The sequence below is a fragment of the Antechinus flavipes genome, chromosome 5, assembly GCF_016432865.1.
Source record: "Antechinus flavipes isolate AdamAnt ecotype Samford, QLD, Australia chromosome 5, AdamAnt_v2, whole genome shotgun sequence".
NCBI classification, from domain to species: domain Eukaryota; kingdom Metazoa; phylum Chordata; class Mammalia; order Dasyuromorphia; family Dasyuridae; genus Antechinus; species Antechinus flavipes.
In genome coordinates, this window is record NC_067402.1 from 219451287 (window position 1) to 219472330 (window position 21044).

At 39.4% G+C, this 21044-nt stretch overlaps 1 protein-coding gene across 3 annotated transcripts; it reads left to right on the top strand.

The window, feature by feature from the left end:
- Positions 1–1627: 1627 nt before the first annotated feature.
- On the top strand, positions 1628–13325 carry PYM1 (PYM homolog 1, exon junction complex associated factor). 3 transcript variants are annotated; one of them, XM_051962985.1, is made up of 4 exons: positions 1628–2573; positions 2890–3032; positions 11793–11886; positions 12319–13325. In XM_051962985.1, the coding sequence occupies exons 2-4, from the start codon at positions 2990–2992 to the stop codon at positions 12797–12799; spliced, it is 618 nt and encodes a 205-aa protein (XP_051818945.1). In that variant the 5' UTR covers positions 1628–2573; positions 2890–2989; the 3' UTR covers positions 12800–13325. The 3 variants fall into 3 exon arrangements, with proteins under 3 accessions (XP_051818945.1, XP_051818944.1, XP_051818943.1); XM_051962984.1 differs by lacking the exon at positions 1628–2573 and having other exon boundaries at positions 2580–3032; XM_051962983.1 differs by lacking the exons at positions 1628–2573; positions 2890–3032 and adding an exon at positions 3231–3279.
- The last annotated feature ends 7719 nt before the right edge of the window (positions 13326–21044 follow it).

Genomic DNA, 21044 nt, shown 5'->3' on the forward strand with positions numbered 1-21044 from the left:
TCTAGTTAATAGATGATAAAACTAAGATTCACAGGTGAAATAACTTGCATTGGTTATACAGTTGTGTATAATTGAGAAAAATTTTACCCGATTTATTTTTAAATACTTTTAAAATGTGATATATATATGTAATTTGTAATACTGTAAGAGGAAGTGGAGTAGCAAACAAGATAGAAATCCCACCCTAGAGTCAGGAATACTGGGGTCCAGTATCCCCGAGATTTCAACCCCTTTCAAGAGAGAGGCCAAGTCACTTCCTCTTTCAATGTGTAAGGCAACTGCATAAATTAGAGACCAATTGCCAAATCTGCATGGATAGAGAAGCTTCCCATACTGGGACTTTTCTGCAGCAATAAAATCACAGGTCAAAAAAAAAAAAAAATAAAAAAAACAACCCTTGGGCTGTTTCAACCCATGAATGAGTTGAAATTTCTCTTTTTTTCCTACGTCCTTATATATCTTCTCCTTTCCCAGCAAAGAATATTCATTCAGATGCTGGAGTTGTATTGTAGGAAAAGCAGAGAATTTTGAATCAGAAGGCTCAGCTTTAGAATTCTAGCTATGTGCAATATATTTAAACTTTATGAGTCAGCTAGATAGAGCAGGGAGAGTATGGGGCCTAGTCAGAAAGACTCATATACTTATTATCTCTATGAACTTGGGCAAATCAATTAACTTTTATTTGCCTCAGTTTCTTCATCTGTTAAATGGAGATGATAATAGCAATTAGTTTCCAGGGTTTTTATGAGGATCAAATGAGATAGCTGTAAAGGGCTTAGCATAATGCCTGGCTCATAATTACTTTTGAGTAAACTCAAAGTAACATTTATAAATGTTAGCTATTATTAGCAATGTGACCCTGGACAAGTCACTTGCCTCAGTTTCAACTGAAATATGTAGATATTAACAGTACCTACGTCATAGAATTGTGATATGGATCAAATAAGATATTTATAAAGCACTTGACACATAACAGGATCTATATAAAGTCACATTCCCTTTTCTTCCCTTCCCCTAGGAGACTCGAGTCCCTACCTATAAAATGGCAAAAGAATTATGTATATCACTTACTTTATAGGGTTGTGGGAGAGGCATTGTTTTGAAAGCGTCAAATAGTGTAGAAGTATCATTCCTGATCTCACTCTACCCATATCCCATTCTGACATTCCCTTCCTAGGAGCAGAGCCTCAGAGTTTCCACTTTGGGAAACTACAGGTGATCTCAAGTGTGGGAAAGTAGGGTGAATGGCTCCCATTCCTTCCGTGGGAATTTAATTCATTCTGAGATGCTCAGAAAATTATCTTTGTGTAAACCTTTCTCCAGTCTTTATCTCCCATCCTACCCAGCCTCAGTAACTGTGTGGGAAATGGGTATAATCGATAGGCTCATTGCACCACGTCCCAGGTGCACATTTTCTCTTATCGGCCACATCACAAAATGGAGCGAGAAAAAGAAACCACAGCGAACAAAGGGAGGAAAAAACAACAGCCTCATTTCTACACCCACCCCCACTTCTCCCTCCCTCCCTCCTTCGGTGGGGACACGAGCCACACCCCAGTTCAGGCCAGGGTCTGCAAGTCCCCCAACGGGCTGTTAGACTCGCGAGTTTCACTTCCTGCCAGCCCCGAAGTTAGGGCAGGATGTTTGGGGGTGGAAAGAAGTACAAGAGGAGGGGCCGTAAACTCGAGCTAGGACAGGCCCGGAGGGGAACTGTTGTAGGTCTCCTGAGTTTCCCTTTTACAAACACCGAACTGAAAGGGTAACCCCAGCCTGAGGAGACCATGCCAAGCGTAGTTGCCAAAGAGCCACAGAGCCCTACTAGTTTTTCTAGTTTCCCCCCAGTCTCAAGCACAAAGGCAATTACGGAAGTGGCTGTGTGTGTGGAAGGAGAGGAGGAGAGAGAGGAAAGTTTAGGAGGGAGAGGACTGGGGGAAGGAATGCATACATTTTAATAGTTGAAAATTAAATGCAAAACACTATTCAAATGGATCTCTTACTCCACCGTTGTTTTAGAGGGCAGCCGAAGATCGATGGGAAAAGGAAGCGACTGATTTGTTAGGTTGGGACCTTTCAGAGTGGGATTTCTAAGTCACGGAATGACATTCGGTTTGGGGAAAAAAAGGCTTCCAAGCGATTTAGTCCCAGCCCGAACGCCTTTCGTCCTCCCCCGGCAGGGAGATTCTTGGGCGTTAGCCTTAGACAAAGCAGGATAAAGCAGAAACAATTTCTGTGGTAAAGTGCTACATATATGTCAGCAATCTGCAGACAATGAGGGGTGGGCTGGGGTGGGGCGTGATGAGGGAAGGACGAGGGAAAAACGGAGCCCGGGAAAGAGAAGCTAGTAGCCCGGCGCCTCCCAGCCTCCGGGGGAGCAAGCCTCGGAAAAGAGCCGAGGGAACAACGCGGTTGAGGGCGGGAAGATTTGCAGTTGGTAAAAGGGGAGGGGAGAAGGGCAGAAATGGGGAGTGCAGGAAAGGCTGTAGGGTCAAGCCCAGCCCCTCCGATCACGCCCCTCCCTCCTTCCCTCAGTCTCTTTCTTCCAGCACCCTCGGGGTAGAGCCGTAGACCGAGAGGTGGGAATGTTTTGCAGAGAAAGAAACTGAGGCGGGAAGGGGAGGATTGGGGGCGGGGAGGAGAGGCCTACGCCGGAAGGGAGAGTAGAGGTCAAGGAGCCCGCCCCTCCGGTGAGATTAATCCAAGGTCACCAGGGGAAGGAGGAGCAGTCAGGATTTGAACCAAGATCTTCGGCCTCGGCCGAGCCGGGGAAGCTCGTGGCAGGGGCCTTGCGCGGGGCCCCGGAGCTAAAGGCCAGCCGCGAGGATCTCGGCACCCCGGCTTTCTCCTCCCAGGAGAAACGGCCTCAGGCCTCTTGTTTCATTCATTCTACAGACTGATCGAGCTCTGTCTCTGTGGGGCGCGCACGCCGACTGCTCGGGCCTGCAGCGTCTCCCTTCCTTCCTTCCGCTTTTGCGGGACCGCCCGACCAGGGATGTCGTCCAGCCGCCAGCCCGTTCCCGAAGACGAGCTGAAAGGTACGGTCCCTTCTTAGTAATTCTCCCCCCTCCCCCCCCCTCCACTTCGTTTCCTCGGCCCTCTCTTAGCCCCGGGCATGAAATCCAAGGACGCTCTGTCTCTTTAAGACGAAAATGGCAGCTCGCGACAAGCCCCGACTCCACTTCCGGTGGAGAAGGGGGCGGGTCTTGGGGGGGGTGTCCCTCACGCCGGAAGTGGTTCTCGTTTCCAAGATGGCGACTCCCTATGTAACTGACGAGACCGGCGGTGAGTGCGGGCGGTGCAGTGTCTCCTCTCCCCGGGCTTCTGGGGGGTGGGGGTAGAGGTGGAGGGCGGACTTGGAAGGGACCTGCGCCCCGCCCATCCCGGGGCCCCTCCCCTGTTCCCGCCCCCCCGGACCGCCTACCCCATTCATTCGCTCCTTCGGGGCTGCACCTGCGCCCCCTTCCGGTCTTGTGGCGCTGGGGTCCCACTGCTTCCGGTCACCCAAACTCTAGGCTAGGGTCTCTGCTGGCCAGGGTTAGTCCCCGGGCCTCCGCTGACCCCTGGGAGTGTCCACTTTGACCCCGTCAGCCCGCGGAGCTCTGTTATGTCCCTTCCAATTCCTGCCCCCCGCCCCCTCAAGCTTCAATCCCCCCCTTTCCCCTCACTCTTAGGTGTGAAGGATCGGGAAGAACTCTTCCCCTCCTGACTTCCCTTTACCGACTCTGAGCTTTTTCTTCGGAGACCCAATCGCCAGTTTCAGCAAGTCCTCTACTTTCCCGGGGAAACTGTCAGCCTGGGCAGGGGAAGGGATCAAGTCAATAAGCACTTAACTAAGTTCGCACCGTGTGCCAGGCACTATGCTAAGAGCAGAACACAAGGGTCCTCGAACTCAGCCTGGTAACCAAACTACTAAAGTCACCCATCCTCAGCTTTCCGGCTCACTTAAGTTGTGGAAAAGAATTGTATGAAGGCCTGTTGGGGTCAGGCCCCGACAGCCTGGTGCTAAGATGAGGTCCTGGGAAAAGTTAGATAGGGAAAGTGAGGTCTCCTCCTTAAATGCTTCTGGTACTGGTAACCCATTCTGCCCAGGGACTCCAGGGAAAAAATTTCTAGTCTAGTTATCAAAACAGACATATAGAAAATATGTGTAGGGTACATGTTGTGTATGTGTGTTTCCATGTAGAGCAAACATTGTATAAGTCATGAAATCATACTGGATACATTATAAAGTTATCTAACCTTAACTGAGCTTTTGTTGCTGTCATCTTTGACTCCCTATAGTAACTATTCCAAACTTTGTTTTAAAGCCTTCAACCCCAGATGTACTCTTTGTCAATGTATAACCTCCATTCCCCCTATATTGAGACTGTGAACGCTGTCATCCTCTTTTCTTAGAATTTCATCTATCTTTTTCTCCTTTGCTGTAGTCTTAGCATGGCTAACCCTTTCTTTTGTGCCTAATACCATTCCTTTCTAACTCCTTTGGGAGTTTCCCTATTATTTTCTCTTTATATGGCTGTATCTTGATAGAAAATATCTCCAGGTTTCCTTGTTGTTTAAAGAATCTGCCTTTTGTTCTGCCAATCCCTCACACTATTTCCTATTTCTCTGTTCCCTCTTTTAGCTAACATATAAGAATGAGTAGTCCCTCTTGGATGCTTCCACTTATCACTTCTGTTTCACTCAGCTTCTTTCAGTCTATGTTCCAACCCCATCATTCCATTAAAACTGTCCAGTGTTTTGGGTTTTTTTTAATCATCAAATTCAGTGGTCATTTTCCCATTTTCCTCCTTCTTGACCTTTCTGCTATATTCACTACTTTGTAATTTACCTTTCCTAGATGCTATTATATCGCTTATCTTCATTGATACTGCTCTGTTGGGGTTCTCTTATTCTCTCTTTTGTCCTTTGCTCTGTTCTTTGCTGATTCATCCCTAAGAATGTCCTAGGTTCCTTTAAAACTGAACTCAACATCTCCCATCAAATTTGTCCTTCTTCTAGACTTTCTGATTTCTGAAGATGCCACTTCCCTGGATCCTTGACAACCCCAATTTAAGACCTCTGAATTTCCTTGATGTTTTTGCCTCTCTTCCATTCCCAAGGTCCAGGCAGTTGCCCATTTCTATAGGTTCTTCATCTCTCTTCTGTCCCATTTTCATCTTGCCATTACCCTGATTCATTTCTTCATCACTTTTTCCCTCCTGAAGTCCTTTGTAATAATCTGAATGGTTTCCTTACATCCTTCTGATTTCTCCTTTCACTAGCCCATCCTTCTGGCAGTTGTCAAAATAAGTTTCCTAAATCACAAATTTGATTTTATCTCTTTTTTACTCAAAAAATCTTGTGACCTCTCTATTGTTTTTGAGATTAAATACAGATTCCTCCTCTGCTTGCCATTCCATGTCCTCTCCAATCTATTCCAATCTATATTTTCAGCCTTATTTTACCTTATTCCCTTTTATGCCTTATGAAGCTGAATTATGACCAGTTTATCTCCATGGTTTACACAAACCCTCCACCATTCTTAAAAAACACTGCTTCTTCATTTCTTCTTCTCTGAATCCTTTCTTCAAGATTCAGCTCAGGTGTTACCTTTAAAGAAGCTTGGATTGTGCCTCTTCTCTCTACTACTCCCCTCCTCCCAGCTAGAAGTGTTACTTCTGTTTTCATTTAAAAACATTTGACTGGATCTCTTTTCCCCATCACAACTCACCTTTTATTATAAGTAGCTGTATGTTCTTCCTATGTATGCTATAGGATCCCCTTATTTATACTATTTAAGTGTCTTTGTATATATTGTAGCCTTCCTACTTCTAACACCAATAGAATGGAAACTTCTTAAGGAACAGTTACATATAAATCTTTGTATCCTCAGAGTCTAGCATAATTCCTTGGTTATAACATGCTTAAAATATCTGTGATGTGCAATGGAATTGTATGTTGTGTGCTTATATGAAGCATCCATACCGTGTCTTTAAGATGTTCCAAATATGCTTCTTGGCTTGCAGCATAGTAATCCTTTTATTCTCTTATTGTTTCCCTATCTCGTCCTCCACAACAGCTTTTCCAAAATGTTTCCTCTCTTAAGCTGGCATAGAGGTATCTCCATCTTCGTATTCCTGGCAGATGACTTGGGTTGATGCTACCCAGAAAAGACCCAGGCCCTTAGCTGTCCGCTACCACACTTAAAAACGCGATAGGGTCTTCTCCTGTTGCCTCCTTTCCTCCTGATTCAATGTTACTAAGGTTGATTTTTGATTCCATATGCTTCTCATGTCTATTCTAAAACATTGCTCTAACAAGCATCCTTCCTCTCTCTCCCTCTCCTGTATCTCATGCATCTTTGCCTGACCTCTAGTCATTAGACCATTACCTGGCCACTTACCTATAAATGTCACCCAATGCTTAAAAACAAACCCTTATTTGGCCTTTATTTCCCCAAGGTACCATCCAGTAGGCTCTCCTTGACATTTAAAAAATTTTTGAAATCTGTATTTGATAGTTCCATTCTCACCATCTGTATATTAACTCCTTATAGTTTGTCTTTTCACCCAATAACTGTTAAAACTGTTCTCTAAAAGTCATCAGTTATTACTAAATACAACATTCTTTTCTCAGTCTTCATCTTCCTTAATCTCTTCAGCATCAGAAAGTATTTGGGTCTTTTTTATGACTTATACATTATTTCTTTTCTGTCACATTTTCTGATATGCTATATCCCATTGTGAACCTTCATAATAAAGCAACATATTAAGATTTGCTGACAAGCAACTTCATCAGCTGACGTTGTATAACACATTCAGCACCTATAGTCTCCCACCTGTTTACCTAGAAACATCCTTTATTAATGCTTTCTCCTCTTGTTTCTATAACACGGTACCCTCCAAGTTCTTAGGGTTTGGACTATCACTTGTTGCATATATTTTGTGGATTCCTTTTGCAAATAGGGCTAGATATGTGTTTGACTAGATAACCATGAAAGTCCCTTCCTATTCTCAAATTATATAATCCTCTTTCTGGTCAATTCCTTCTGTTTACTTTATCGGTAGTTCTTCCTCTTAACTCCACAAGGCTCAAGTCCGTAGTTCCCAAAGTTGTTGATGCTTCCCCCCAATGACTTTATTTTGAATTTACTATCTACATACATGTTGTTCCCCACACAAACCTCTCCACCCACCCCATTCTACCAGGTGAGTGGGAAACTATCTGAGACACTGGAAATAAGTAAGTACAAGGACTTGGATTCAAATCCTGCCTGTTTAATCTCCTTGCCCAATGTCAAGTCACCTAACCTTTGCCTTTATTTTTTCTCATTTCTAAAATGAGAGAGTTCAAATAAACAGCCTCTGAGGTTTGTTGCAATTTTAGTTCTAGGATCTATCAATCCCAAATTCTCAGCCTAAATTGGAGGGCAGGAGCTGTCCTGGTCTTCGTGTATCCTCTGTGCCCTTCACAGAGCCAAGCACACAATAGGTACTCAATGAATGCTTTGTTAGGTTGACTTTAAATTAATATTGTCCAAAGCTCCAATATCTTTTCTTTTCTTAATATACCCAGTTCTTAGGTAATGTCATTTGTCCTTATCATTTTGGATACCACCTCTAAACAAATCTACTTTTGTAGTCCTGAGTTCACTCCCAAGCTCCAGATCTGTTAATGAACATTTTTACCTAAATGATCTGTGGATGTTTCAGACTTGACATATCCATATTTGAAGTAATCATCTTCCCAGTAGTTCTCAGAATCTCTGAGAGGGAAGAACTCAGAGGTCCAGTCCATATTGAATTATGAGTGTCTTCCATACATTCCCTACAACTAATCCTGCCAGCCCCTACTTGAAGATCTCCCCAAGGGAGATCCCACTTTCTTTGTATGTATTTCATTAAAATTTTATTGATGTTTTTAATAGCAAATTTTCCTATGCATCTTTACTCTATCCTATGCCAAACTTGCTCTTTTGTAACAAAGAAAGCAGTTAAAAACTGACAATATAGCAACTGTATCTGATAGGTAACATTCTATACCCATAGTGCCCCATTTCTCTTCTCTGGTTCCCACATCAATCCTCTTGTCTCTTGAGGCAGCTCTTTTCATTTTTGTACAGTTCTAATTGTTAAATCTTTTTTTTCCCCTTAATTGAGACATCTTCTCACCTCTTTAAAGTTTTCATCCATTTTTCCTAGTCTATCCTTTTGGAAATCAAGCAGAATAAATTTAAACCCATGTGATGGCCCTTCAAATACTTGAAGACCTGTGTCCTATTCTTCTACTGTTCTTCCTATCATTGACTCCTCCCTCTCTCTCACTCCCCCCCCCCCCCCATATCTACCCAGCATCAAAATCATCTCCATTCTGCCTCTCCCAGAATCCATCACATTCACTCCCTTTTTTCCATTCCTATTGCTGCCTTTGTGCCCAAGTTTTCATTTGTTCTCAGCTGCACTATTGGGATAACTTTCTAATTAGTCTCACTGATAGTCTCTATTCCTTCTAATCTGTCCTGAATACTTAGAATCATTAAAGTGATGATTACTGTGCTCTGACTCTAAGAAAGGAGTATGTGATTAGGCATTTCAGGGATGGGAAGTTGGGTCAATCCCTATCCTTCTAGCAATCATTTGTCATGAGGCTTCTCTCCAACAGTTATATGTATCTTTGGCCCTCAGTTCTCTGTTTCTCTCTCAACACACATACACACCCTTCCTGGGTTATACAAGCTTTCAACATATTCTTCCCTATCCTTACTCCCAGGAATTGGTCTTTCAGGACCAGACCTAATCTGGACTCTGTTATTCATATTAACATCTGAGCTATTGCCTTTCGAAAAATTCTGCCTATCTTCCCCAGGCTACTTTTCCCCTTCCTCCTAAGTGACCTAGAATTATGGAAGATGCCCCTAGGAGAGGGTAGTTTTCAGGCTTTAGGGCAGTGATTGGGAAGAGTTCCACTTACCCCCTTTTCATTTGGGTGGGACCTGCAAAGGATGAACAAGTATGGATGGGTTCCAATAGATCTTAGATCACATTACATGAGCTTTCCCCCCAATACCCATCCCTCTTCCCAGTTTTCCTCTTTTTATTAAGGATACCACTATGTTTCTAGCCACCCAGGTACAAAACTTAGATATAATCTATAATGCCTTGATTTTCATCTCCATAAAGCCGGTCATTGCCATATCTTACCGTTTCTATTCCCACAATTCCTCTGGTATTTCTTCTCTTCTCTTTTTTCTACAATCACTAAACCACCATCCTAGTTTAGGGGCCTTTTTGTCATTATGTCTGTCCTATTAAAATAATCTCAGAATTTGTGCACAGTTCCAGAATGATAGCTCACCATATCACTGCCCTATTCAATAAACTCCTTAGTGACTAGGAGCAACTATTATTTTAGCTTTATTTTGTCCTATTTTTTGTGTAAATTTTATAATTTACTATTATCTATATCATTTGTAAGTACTATATCATTTGTAAGTAAGCAAACATTGGGGGTACATGCTCAAACATTTCTACTGATAGAATACACAGTCAAGGATTAGAGGCCACTGCTGTGTATCATTTTAGGTGTTAGAATGAAGTGTTAAGGAGATAAAGTGTTAAGGTTGGAGTCAAGAAGACTTGAGCCCAAATCTTGCTCCAGACCCCGACTAGCTGTAAATTGCCTAAGTTTACTCGCTGTGAAATGGGGTGACAATAGCACTTGCCTCATAGGGTTATATGGTTTAAATGAAATTATAAAGTGCTTTGCAAGCCATTAGGCCATATATAATGATCATTAACAATTTTTTGTTACAGTATTCATCTTTTCAAAACTAGTGATTTCCACAGCTTTAGCCAGTTGAAAGTCCTCCATGAGCTGGACCCAGGACCTTTCTTCCCTTGTACATGCCTTACCACATAGCTATATTTCAGCCAAGAAACATAGTTCAAGGACATGTACCATGCTTTCCTATTTCTGAGCCTTTGCTCATGCTGTTCCTTTTGACTGGATCATTCATCTCTAGCTTTTAAAATTCAACCTGTTATCAGATCCTGCTTACGTGGTCCTTTTTCCCTGAAGATCTTCTTGATTGATCATTTAGGGATGATTTTCTCCTTCTTTTGAACTCTCACAGCATTTTTATACATCTCTTAAATACTTAGTTATTTGTATGTATGTCTTATGTTTCCTACTAGATTAAATACCATGAACTTCTTGACAATACATATCTATGATATATACTTATGTCATTCATTTGCCTTATGTAACACGTATATAAGACACAATAGTGCTCAGTTAAAGAGGATATTTTTTGGTGTGATTCAATGTATGTCTTGTCTCTTCAAGTAAAACAGGCTTTTAAAGAAAGGAGTATGTTTTATTTTGCTCATAGTGTATGCCACACAGATACTTGTAGAAAAATGTGATGTGAAAAGTGACATGCTAAAATTTTCATTTAAGTGATTGAGGGAAATTGATGGGATTTTATTTTATCTTAAAAAAAGTTTTATTGATATTGTTTAAAAAATAATTTTGATAATAGTTATCATCCAATAAACCTGTTTCCCATCATTGTAACAAAGAAATGATTAGACAGATGAATCAGCTGATTTAGTTAACAAAGCAGTCTGTATCCATAGTTTTACTACCCTTTCCATGGAGAGGAGAACAAACTATGTTTTAGTTATTTTCTTCTCTTAAGTGCCTCTAAATACTACACGTTGTGCTAAAGCCTGAGGATACAGGGAAAGATAAAAGACATTTATTTCCTGCTTACAGTTATCTGGAAACACCATCATTCATTGATTGCATTAACTCAGATTTCTGATGGTTTATAGGATTGTTTTCATCTATATTATTTTAGTGATTTTGTATGTATATTCTATAGATTCTTCTTTCCCTGCTCTGCTTAAATTGATACACATTTTTTCATGATTCTCCAGATTTCTCATACTTACTATTTTTGTTGTACAGTAACATTTTATTGCATTCATTTATCACAGCTTGTTCATTTGTTCTCTGTTTTGTTTCTAGGTTGTTGTAATTATGAAAAATATGTCTATGACCATTTTGGTATAGATAGGACATTTCTTTGTCAGTGTCAGTGACTTTATTAGACATGTGCTCAGTAGGTCATAAATAATTTAATATTACTGTATGAAGAATTTAGTAATTAAAAAAAATTCTGAACTGTTTTCTTCATCAGTTTGTCTATTTCCTGACTCAATCAGCAGTATCTGAGTGTGCCTATCTCCTTACAGCCCTTTGAGCTATTGAGGAATGCCTTAATCATACAAATTAGTATTAATTCCCTATATATCTTGAATATTAGAATTTTATTAGAGATATTTGATGCTAAGATTTTTTCTCCACTCTATAACTTATCTTTTTTCTAGCTACATTTTGTTTATTCAAAAGCTTTTAATTTTTTATAACAAAATTGTCTTTTGTTTTTTTCTCATCATTTCTATTTTTTAAATCATGTGACATTTTACATTTAAATTGCTATCTATTTGATCATTATTGTGACACGTGGTGCAAGATGTATGAATGGTTTGAACCTGTCTTCCTCTTCAACTTTCTAGTATTCCAAGAACTTCTTATCAAATGAAGAGTCTTCCCCAGTGTAATTGATAGGTGACTAGCATATGTTTGGTACTGGTTAAAAAAAAATTTAGAAAAATAGATCAGTTAAATAGAGTTAAAATGATACCTAAAAGAAAATGGAATACAATTAAATAAATTCAAAGATTTAATTCTCTTTCGGTCGCTATTATCTGGAGATTGTCTTCATAACTTGATATATTCTATTCCAGGTAAATATATTGCTTCAACCCAGCGACCGGACGGGACCTGGAGGAAGCAACGGAAAGTAAAAGAAGGTTACGTGCCTCAGGAGGAAGTTCCTGTGTATGTGGTTGGCTGGAAGTGGGGAGGGAGGCAGGGTGGTAATTTATCCCAGGAGAGTCAGGGTAGTGTGTATGTGCTGGGGGATTTTTCTCTTTAAGTTACCAAAGGATGTAACCTTAGATAGGGCATGAGAGTAGGAGTAGATGAGGAGGCAGAAGGTTCTTACTGATCTTACCTGTCAGAGTAAGAGTTCCTATAATGCTTGATTATTACTATCACCAGTGTACTAGGTAGTTTTATAGCTCGTATCCCAAGACCTTAATATAACCCCTCTGCAGGGGTGCAACTTACAGTACACTGAGAGTAGGGCAGTGGGGGAAGCTTATTTCCCTAGGGGCAGGGATGAGAAGAAGAAGTCAGATAGTTGGAGAGAATGTCAGACTTGGGAGGTAGGGAAACTGAAGACATGTTGACAGCCTTTGTTCCTCTCAGGTATGAAAACAAGTATGTAAAGTTCTTCAAGAGTAAACCAGAACTACCTCCTGGGCTGAGCCTTGAGGCTGGGGTCCCAACCCCACCCCGTCTAGACAGTGGTGAGCCAGGCCTTTCTAAGACTGCCAAACGCAACCTGAAACGCAAGGAGAAGAGGCGGCAGCAGCAAGGGAAGGGGGCAGTAGAGGCCTTGAGCCGGACTCTGGATAAAGTGTCATTGAAGGAACCAGCGCAGCTGCCAAGTGTGCCCCCTGCTCCCCGTGCCACCCCTGCAACAAACCCTGACAAACCTGACACACTTTCCACCACTGAGAAAGCCAAGAAGATAAAGAATTTGAAGAAAAAACTTCGTCAGATAGTGGAGCTGCAGCAGCGGATCCAGAGTGGGGAGATCAGTCATCCCAGCAGAGAACAATTAGAAAAACTGGCGAGGAGGGGGACCTTAGAAGAAGAGTTGGAGGACTTGGAGTTAGGCTTATGAGGCTCCTCATGGACTAGGAATGTGGACTGTAGGACAAACCATGATGTTCCCTCTGAGGGGCCCGGGGACCGTGGTGGTGGCAGCAGTGGCAGCAGCCAGGAGGGACGTGTCCTGCTCTCTGCCCTCTTATTCTTGCCCCGCTGTCTCTGGCCCAGCCTTTCCTTCCAGAGCCTCGCCTCTCCATTAATCCTCACCTTGAGCCCTTACTTTTCGGACTCTACCCTTCCCTTTCCCTGTGTCTGGAATCTCAGTGACTGTCCCAGGTACCACTCTTCCTGGCTTGGGGTTTTTCTTTTCTTTTCTTTTCTTTTTTTTCTTTTTTTCTTTTTTTTTTTTTAATCTGGGGGGCATGGGAAGGATGGGTCAGGTTCTCAGGAAGGGCTGAACTCTTAGGGTGGGGATGGGGACTACAAACTCTTGGATTTTTGGTTTCTGTTTAGTGTTTTGGGGTAATTTCCATTCTACCCCATTCCTTTTTTCCTTTTTTTTTTTTTAAATAAGATAATAAATCCCAAGTAGAGATGTCTGACTGTGACTCCTTTCTTTTGCGATAACAAGAAGGTTGTTAGGGATGCCTTGTTTCCTATACACAAGCTTGATTAAGCCCATCTCTCCCCTCTACTTGTCTTCTTGGCAGATACCAATTTTCCATCACCATTGGTTTGTGAAGACTGAGCATATAAGAATCACTTAGTTTTATAATATTGGTGTAATTTTAAATTTAGAAGAGATTATAGAAGTCATCTAGTCCTAACTATCTGAATTATGAATTCCCTCCATAAGTGTCCCTCCCTATTATTAAATGGAAAGATACCAGAAGACATTTCTCCTCATCCTCATTATACTGAGTAGGTGATTTTTCCTGGTTTGATTTCCAGTTCTCTTTGACACAGCCCCTGGTCATGACAACTAGTAAGGGATTGCTTCATCCTTTCAAATTGTCAAATCTTCAGCCCAGGGCCAGGGCACATTTACGTCCTTATGGAACTAAGATTTTCATCCTGGCTTCATGGACAGTGCTTCAATTCATTAGACCAAGGAATTCTCCAGTCACTTCTGTTACCTAAGTATATGTTATTTTACAAAATGAATACAAGGTAATTTTTGGAAGAAAGGCCCGGGGGGATCAGGGAAGTATATACATACTAGATCTTGACCTGAGTTCAAGCAAAAAGGGTTAATAAGGCCATGCAAAGTGCCCAGAGATGAGAGATAGAATATTATGTGAAGAGCAGCAAGAAGACCAATTTGGCTGGACTGAAGAATATGTGAAAGGGAGGCTGGAGCCAGATTGTGAAGGACTTAAATTGCCTAACAGAGGAGGTTTGTATTCTATCCTAGAGGTAATTAGGAATCCACAGGAGGTTATTGAGCAGGGGAGCCCCTAGACAAACAGAAATCAGATAAGGCATGGATAAGATCCAGTTGTCTTTAATATTTTGCTGGAGAAATTGGCCCCTAAATGAAGGAAAACTTTTGAGAATAAAATACTGAAGACAAATTGTAATAATTCTTATTAGAAAGAAAATGGGAACTGCCTAAAAGCCTATTGGCTAAGCTATGGAGGGAACTCAACTCATTGAGATTTTTTTTGAAATATAGAGCATTTCAACATAAAAGTGGTCAAGGGACATTAAACAGTTCCTCCAAAAAAGAATTTCACTATAAACCGTTATATTAGAGATTGTTCCAAATCACTAACAAGAATGTAAATCTAAATATCCCTGAGGTTTTATATCACATGTACCAAATTAGTAAAGATATGACAAAAGATAGTAATAATCAATGGAATGAAAACACTAAAACACTAGGTAGACCTGAGCTATGAATTAACTGTTCTGGAAAGCAATTAAGAATTATGCTATGAAGAATGACTTTAAATAATATCCGTATTTTTGACTTACGGATCCCACTTCTTCACATGGATCCCAAGGAAGGTCATAGATAGAAAGTTCCTATGCCAAAATAATGAGAGTATTTTTGTGGTAGGGTGTAGACACTGAAGACTATGTAATGAGGAATGGTTAAATAAATTGTATGGAAATAATATATCATGAGAAAAGAACAATAAGGGATCCAGAGAGCATAGAAAAGCTTGTGACTTGATGCAGAGTAAAGTAGGACCAGAAAAACAATATAAATAAGACAAATAGCTTTAAAATGCTGAGAAAATATACTTTATCTCCTTTGCCGACTTGGGGGGGATAGGGAGTGGGGACTGCTGCTTTGGAATGTTGTATATGTTATTAGATCTGTTGACTGTGGATGATTTAGCTGTGTTTTTTTTTCCCCTCTTTTTCCATTAAAAATTCTTATAAGGAATGATTCAAGGGCAGAAGGAGGGATATGGGGGGAAATCTAGTTAATGTAAAAACATCTCAATAGAAAAAGAATTTTAAAAGAGAAAAGATGGAAAGAATTAAGAATAGCATAGTTCTGCAAGAAGAGTTTTATGAATTAGAGACATGAATAAGCCTAGTTTGATGATGAATACTCAAAACTGAAAAGGGCTTTTTTTTTTTATTAGAGGCAAAATAATGGTCAAAGGACTACTGTACAGAGGGGATTGGATAGTGGTAATAGGTTGTGATGAAAAGGCTGAGGTACTCAACTCTTACTCTGCTTCTTATTTCTCTTCCAAGGAAAATGATTTTAGGATTGGAAAAGACAGGACAAAATTGATTAGCAGGGAATGGAGACTCAAGATAAATGAGACAGCATCTATCTGCCCTCCAGGCCTAGATGAACTCTATTCAACGATACTGAAAGAAGGGGAAGATGTGATTGCTGAGCCACTAAGCCACTATTGATCACTGACATATTAGGAAGACCAGGAGAGGTGCTACAGTACTGAAGAAGGGCAAATATCCTGACTTTCAAAAAAAGAAGAGGGTGGATTCTACAAACTGTAATCCATCAAACTTGTCTTCTGTTCCTAGCAAAATTCTATCTTAACACACATTTTTAAAGATTTTGAGTTCTAAATTCTCTCCCTCTAGCCCCTCCTCCACCCATTGAAAAGGCAAGAAATATATCAAGTATACATGTGAAGTTATGCAAGACATTTCCATATTAGCCATGTTGCACAAAAAAAAAAAAGCAGCAAGAAAAAGTAAGTGGAAAAAAAGTATGCTTTGATCTGTATTCAGAGTTCATCACTTCTCTTTCTGGAGGTGGAAAGCATTTTTCATCATGAGGCCTTTGGAATTATATCAGATGATTGTATTGATTAGAGAAGCTAAATTCTTTACAATTGATCTTCATTATGATATTGTTGTTAATATGTGCAATGTTCTCTTGGTTCTACTCACTTCACTTTATGTCATTTCATATAAGTCTTCCCAGGTTTTTCTAAAACTCCTGCTTATTATTTCTTACAGCCCAGTAGTATTCCATTACAATCATATACAATGACTTGTTCACCCATTCCCTAATTGATAGACATACCCTTAATTTCTAATTCTTAGCCACCACAGAAAAGAGTTGCTTTAAATATTGTGTGTGTGTGTGTGTGTGTGTGTGTGTGTGTGTGTGTGTGTATACACATATATACAGAAAGAAAGAGATTCTTTTTCTCTGATCTTTTTTGGGATACAGACCTGGTAGTGGTTTTGCTGGGTCACAGGATAGTCCTTTTTTTAGTCCTTTTAGTTCCAAATTCTTTTCCAGAACTGTTGGACCAGTTCACTGCTCTACCAAAAGTGCATTAGTGTATCTATTTTCCCACATCCCCCCCAGCATTATCATTTTCCTTTTCCATCATGTTACCTATTTTTTTGGGTTTGAAATGGTACCTCAGAAAGATTTTAATTTGCATTTTTCTAGTCAGTAGTGATTTAGAACATTTTTTCATGTGACCATAGATAGCTTTGGTTTCTTCTAAAAATTGCCTATTCATATTGTTCAACTATTTATCAATTGGAGAATGACTCTTATTTTTATAAATTTTATTTAATTCCTAATATATTTGAGAAAAATGAAGCCTCTCAGTTTCCTGTTTTCTTTTTAATATTGGTTGCATTAATTTTGTTCGTGCAAAAGCTTTTTGATTTCATGTAATCAAAATTATCTATTTCATTTCCTGTGACCCTCTCTATCTCTTATTTGGTTATAAATGCTTCCCTTATCCATAGATATGACAAGTAAATTTTTCTGTGCTTTCCTACTTTGCTTATGATATCACCTGTTATGTCCAAATCATTTATCCATTTTGACCTTATCTTGGTATATTATGTAAGAAGTTAGTCTATTCCTATTTTCTGCCAGACTTCTTTACAGTGTTCTCAGTGTAAGTTCTTACCCTAAATGCTTAGATCTTCAGATTTATCAATCTGTAGATTACTATGTTCATTTTCTACTGTGTATTGTGTACCTAATCTATTCCACTGTCTTAATACTCTATTTCTTAGCCAATAGCCAAATTCTTGGTGATTTTTAAAAGAAATAGTTTCTAATCATTTAAAGGGGGAAATAGTGATTATTAAAAGCCAACATGGCTTCAGCAAGAACAGGCCTTCCTAAAACTAAGTTAATTTCCTTTTTTTTTGCTGAGGCAGTTGAGGTTAACTGACTTGCCCAGGGTCACACAGCTAGGAAGTATTACGTGTCTGTGGTTGGACTTGAACTTAGATCCTCTTGACTTCAGGGCCAGCATTCTATCCACTGTGCCATCTAGCTGCCCCAGTTAATTTCCTTGGCAAAATAACTGGACTAAGAATTAGATTATGGAAATTCAGGCAAAGTATACTTCAATTTGAGCAAAATGAGAAGATTCAATCTAGATTATAGTACCTGTTACAGGTGGAATTGTAACTAGTTGAATAACAGGATACAAGGAAGAGCTGTTGGAGGGAGGTTATCGGGATTTTATCCTAGTGATTAGCCATGTGATCTTCAACAGTTTTATTGGTGATCTAGATGCAGCATTGTATAGAGGAAAGAGAGCCAGATTTAGATTTAAGGACCCGAATTTAAATCTTAGCTTTTACTATGAAACCTCAAGCAAATCATTTTTCTTGGGCCCTAATGTCCTCCCTATGAAATGAGGGGATTGGAAGAGATGACTTTGAAGGGCCCTTACAGCTCCCAATCTCTAACCTAAGATCCTAAACAAAGTTATAGGATACATGTTTGTCCAATTTGTGGATGACACAAAGCTAGCTGGGAAATCTGGTCTAGCAGTTTTGGATTGGAATGAAATGAGATCATTCAATATTTAAGAGAAAGAAGCTTAATAATATCATGGATAGGATATTCCAACAAGGCTAAAGGAATTACTCAGCACTATCTCCATATAGAAAAGATCTGGTCACAAGAATGTTGAATCAGAAGAGTGCTTTGTTGGGGACAGAGATCAGATGTTTTCCTTCTTTGAAAAAAATTTTTTTAATTAATTGTTTTATTTTTTCTGGTTATACATGTATGCTAACTTTTAAAATATACATTTTTTTAATGAATTATATTGGGAGAGAAAAATTAGAACAAAAGGGAAAAGCCATGAGAGGAGGAAAAAAAAAACAGAAAAAAGAAGTGAATATAGCCTGTATTGATTTACATTCAATCTCCATAGTTCTCTTTCTGGATGCAGATGGTGTTTTCTATCCAAAGTTTATAGGGATTGCCTTGGATCACTGAACTACTGAGAAGAACCAAGTTTTTCATAGTTGATCAGAACACAATCTGGCTGTTAATGTATACATTGTATTCCTGGTTTTGTTTGTTTTGCTCAGAATAAGTTCATGTAAATCTTTCCAGGCCTTTCTAAAATCAGCTTGTTCATCATTTTTTATATAACAACAATATTTCATTACTTTCATATACCATAACTTATTCATCCATTCCCCAGTTGATGAGCATCTATTTATTTTCCAATTCTTTGCCACCACAAAAAGAACTACTACAAACGGTTTTATACATGTGGGTCCTTTTCCCTTTTTTATGATTTCCTTGGGATACAGACGCAGTAATGATACTGCTGGGTCAAAGTGTATGATAACACTTTGGGCATAGTTCCAAATTGCTCTCCAGAATGGTTGGATCATTTCACAACTCCACCAACAATGTATTAGCACAATTTTTCCACATCTCCTTCAACATTTATTATTATCTTTTCCTGTCATCTTAGCTATCTGAGAGGTGTGAAGTAGTATCTCAGAGTTGCTTTAATTTGCATTTCTCTGATTAATAATGATTTAGAGCATTTTTTCATATGATTATAGATGGCTTTAATTTCATCATCTGAAAATTGTCCGTTTATATTCTTTGACCACTTATCAATTGGGGAATGACTTGTATTCTTATAAATTTGATGTAGTTCTTTATTTTAGAAATGAGACCTTTATCAGAATCACTGTTGTAAAAAAAATTTTTCCCATCTTTGTATTTCCCTGTTAATGTTGAGTTGGTTTTGTTTGTTCGAAATGTAATCAAAATTATCCATTTTGCTTCTGTAGTTCTTCTTTGGCCATAAATTTCTCCTTTTTCCAAAGAGCTGAGAAGTAAATTCTCCCTCCTAATTTGCTTATGGTATCACTATTTACACCCAAATCATGTACTCATTTTGATCTTATTTTGGTATGGGGTATGAAATGTAAGTCTATGCTGAGTTTTCCCATCAATTTTTGTGAAATAGTGAACTCTTATCCCAGAAATGGAGTTTTGGGGTTTATCAAACACTAGATTACTATAATCATTGATTATTGTCTCATATGTATCTAATCTATTTCATTGATCCACCACTCTATTTCTTAGCCAGTACCAAATGGTTTTGATAACTGTTGCTTTATAATATAGTTTTAAAGTCTGGTACTGCTAGATCACTGTCTTTGGTATATTTTTTCATTAATTCCCTTGATATTCTTGTTCCTCCAGATGAATTTTGTTATTTTTTTTTTTTTTTTAGCTCTATAAAATGATTTTTTTGGCAGCCACCTATGCTATGATGATGGCCAGATGTCACCATTCATACCCCTGTCTTCTTTCTTTTCTACCTGTGCTCTACCCTTTTATGTCTGCTCTTCTCCTACTGTAAGCTTCTTGTGGCCATAGAATATCTTTCTTTTTACTTGTATTTGTATCCACAGCACTTAGCACAGAGCCTGGCACATAGTAAATGCTTAATAAATTTGTTTCTTCCTGATTCTGTCACACAATATGTTAACTAGCTTTCTCAACTTCTTGTTGTGAGCAAGTTTGATAATTAATGTCATCTATACCTTCATTCAAATCCTTAATAAAAGTGTTCAATTAAAAAGGGCCAAAGGTGAAATCCTGGGATACTCTACTAGAGACACTCTACAAAATTGACACTGATCCTTTATTCAAAACTCTTTGAATCATTATTCAACCTATGTTGACTCCATCTCACATATTTCCATTGGGTCCACAAGGATTTGGGGAGGATGAGTTGGGGAGAGAAAAATCATTTTAGTGATTTAATTGCTATAGGGAATTTGCAATGAATTCCCTCAACAAAGCAAATTGACCTCTTCTGCAACTTAGTTAATAAGCACTTATTAAGCTCCTACTATGTGCTATGGCGATGTGCTAAGCACGAGGGATGCAAAGAAAGGCAAACAAGCAACAAAAAACACTTAAGTCTTTGTGTTCCAGGAGCTCATGTTCTTTCTCATTGGAAGAGACAACGTATAAACGGTTATGTTCAAACAAACTATGTACAGGCTAAGTTGAAGAGAATCTCATTGAAGACACTAAGATCAGGGAGGATGGGAAAGGCTTATTGGATAAGGTGAGCCTTGAAGAAAGTAGGAGAAGCCTAGGGGTAGACATGAGGAAGGAGAGAGTCACAGGCATAAAGAAGATAGCTAGTGAAATGTCCAGTTAGGACATGGAATGTGAAAAATGGCAAGTAGATTAATATCAAATCTTGGGAAATAAGGTATGAAGAGTTTTAAAAGTCAAGCAGATAAGATAGGATGGGATGATGTGGTCAGAAAGGCTTTAGGAAGATCAGTTTGACAGCCAAGAGGAGGATGTGTAGGAATGGAGAAAACCTTGAAGCAAGGAGATCAATCAGCAGGCTATTTCAAAATCTAGGCGTAAGGGAATGGGGGCCTTCACCAATAGTAGTACAGTATCTGTTGTACATGGTACAAGCACTAATTACATATGGGAAAATAATTTCTCCCATGAGTGTCACAAGAATGAGTGGTATTAGCCTGAGACACTGAGAATTTAAATGTTTTGTTCAGGAACATATCAGTGGCTTGAAGCTAGGTTTTTGTGG

Coding starts and splice junctions, on each gene's coding strand:
- PYM1 (XM_051962985.1), top strand. CDS start 2,990: ATGTCGTCCAGCCGCCAGCCCGTTCCCGAAGACGAGCTGAAAG. Junction 3,033..11,792: donor TCCCGAAGACGAGCTGAAAG/GTACGGTCCCTT, acceptor ATTCTATTCCAG/GTAAATATATTGCTTCAACC. Junction 11,887..12,318: donor CCTCAGGAGGAAGTTCCTGT/GTATGTGGTTGG, acceptor TGTTCCTCTCAG/GTATGAAAACAAGTATGTAA.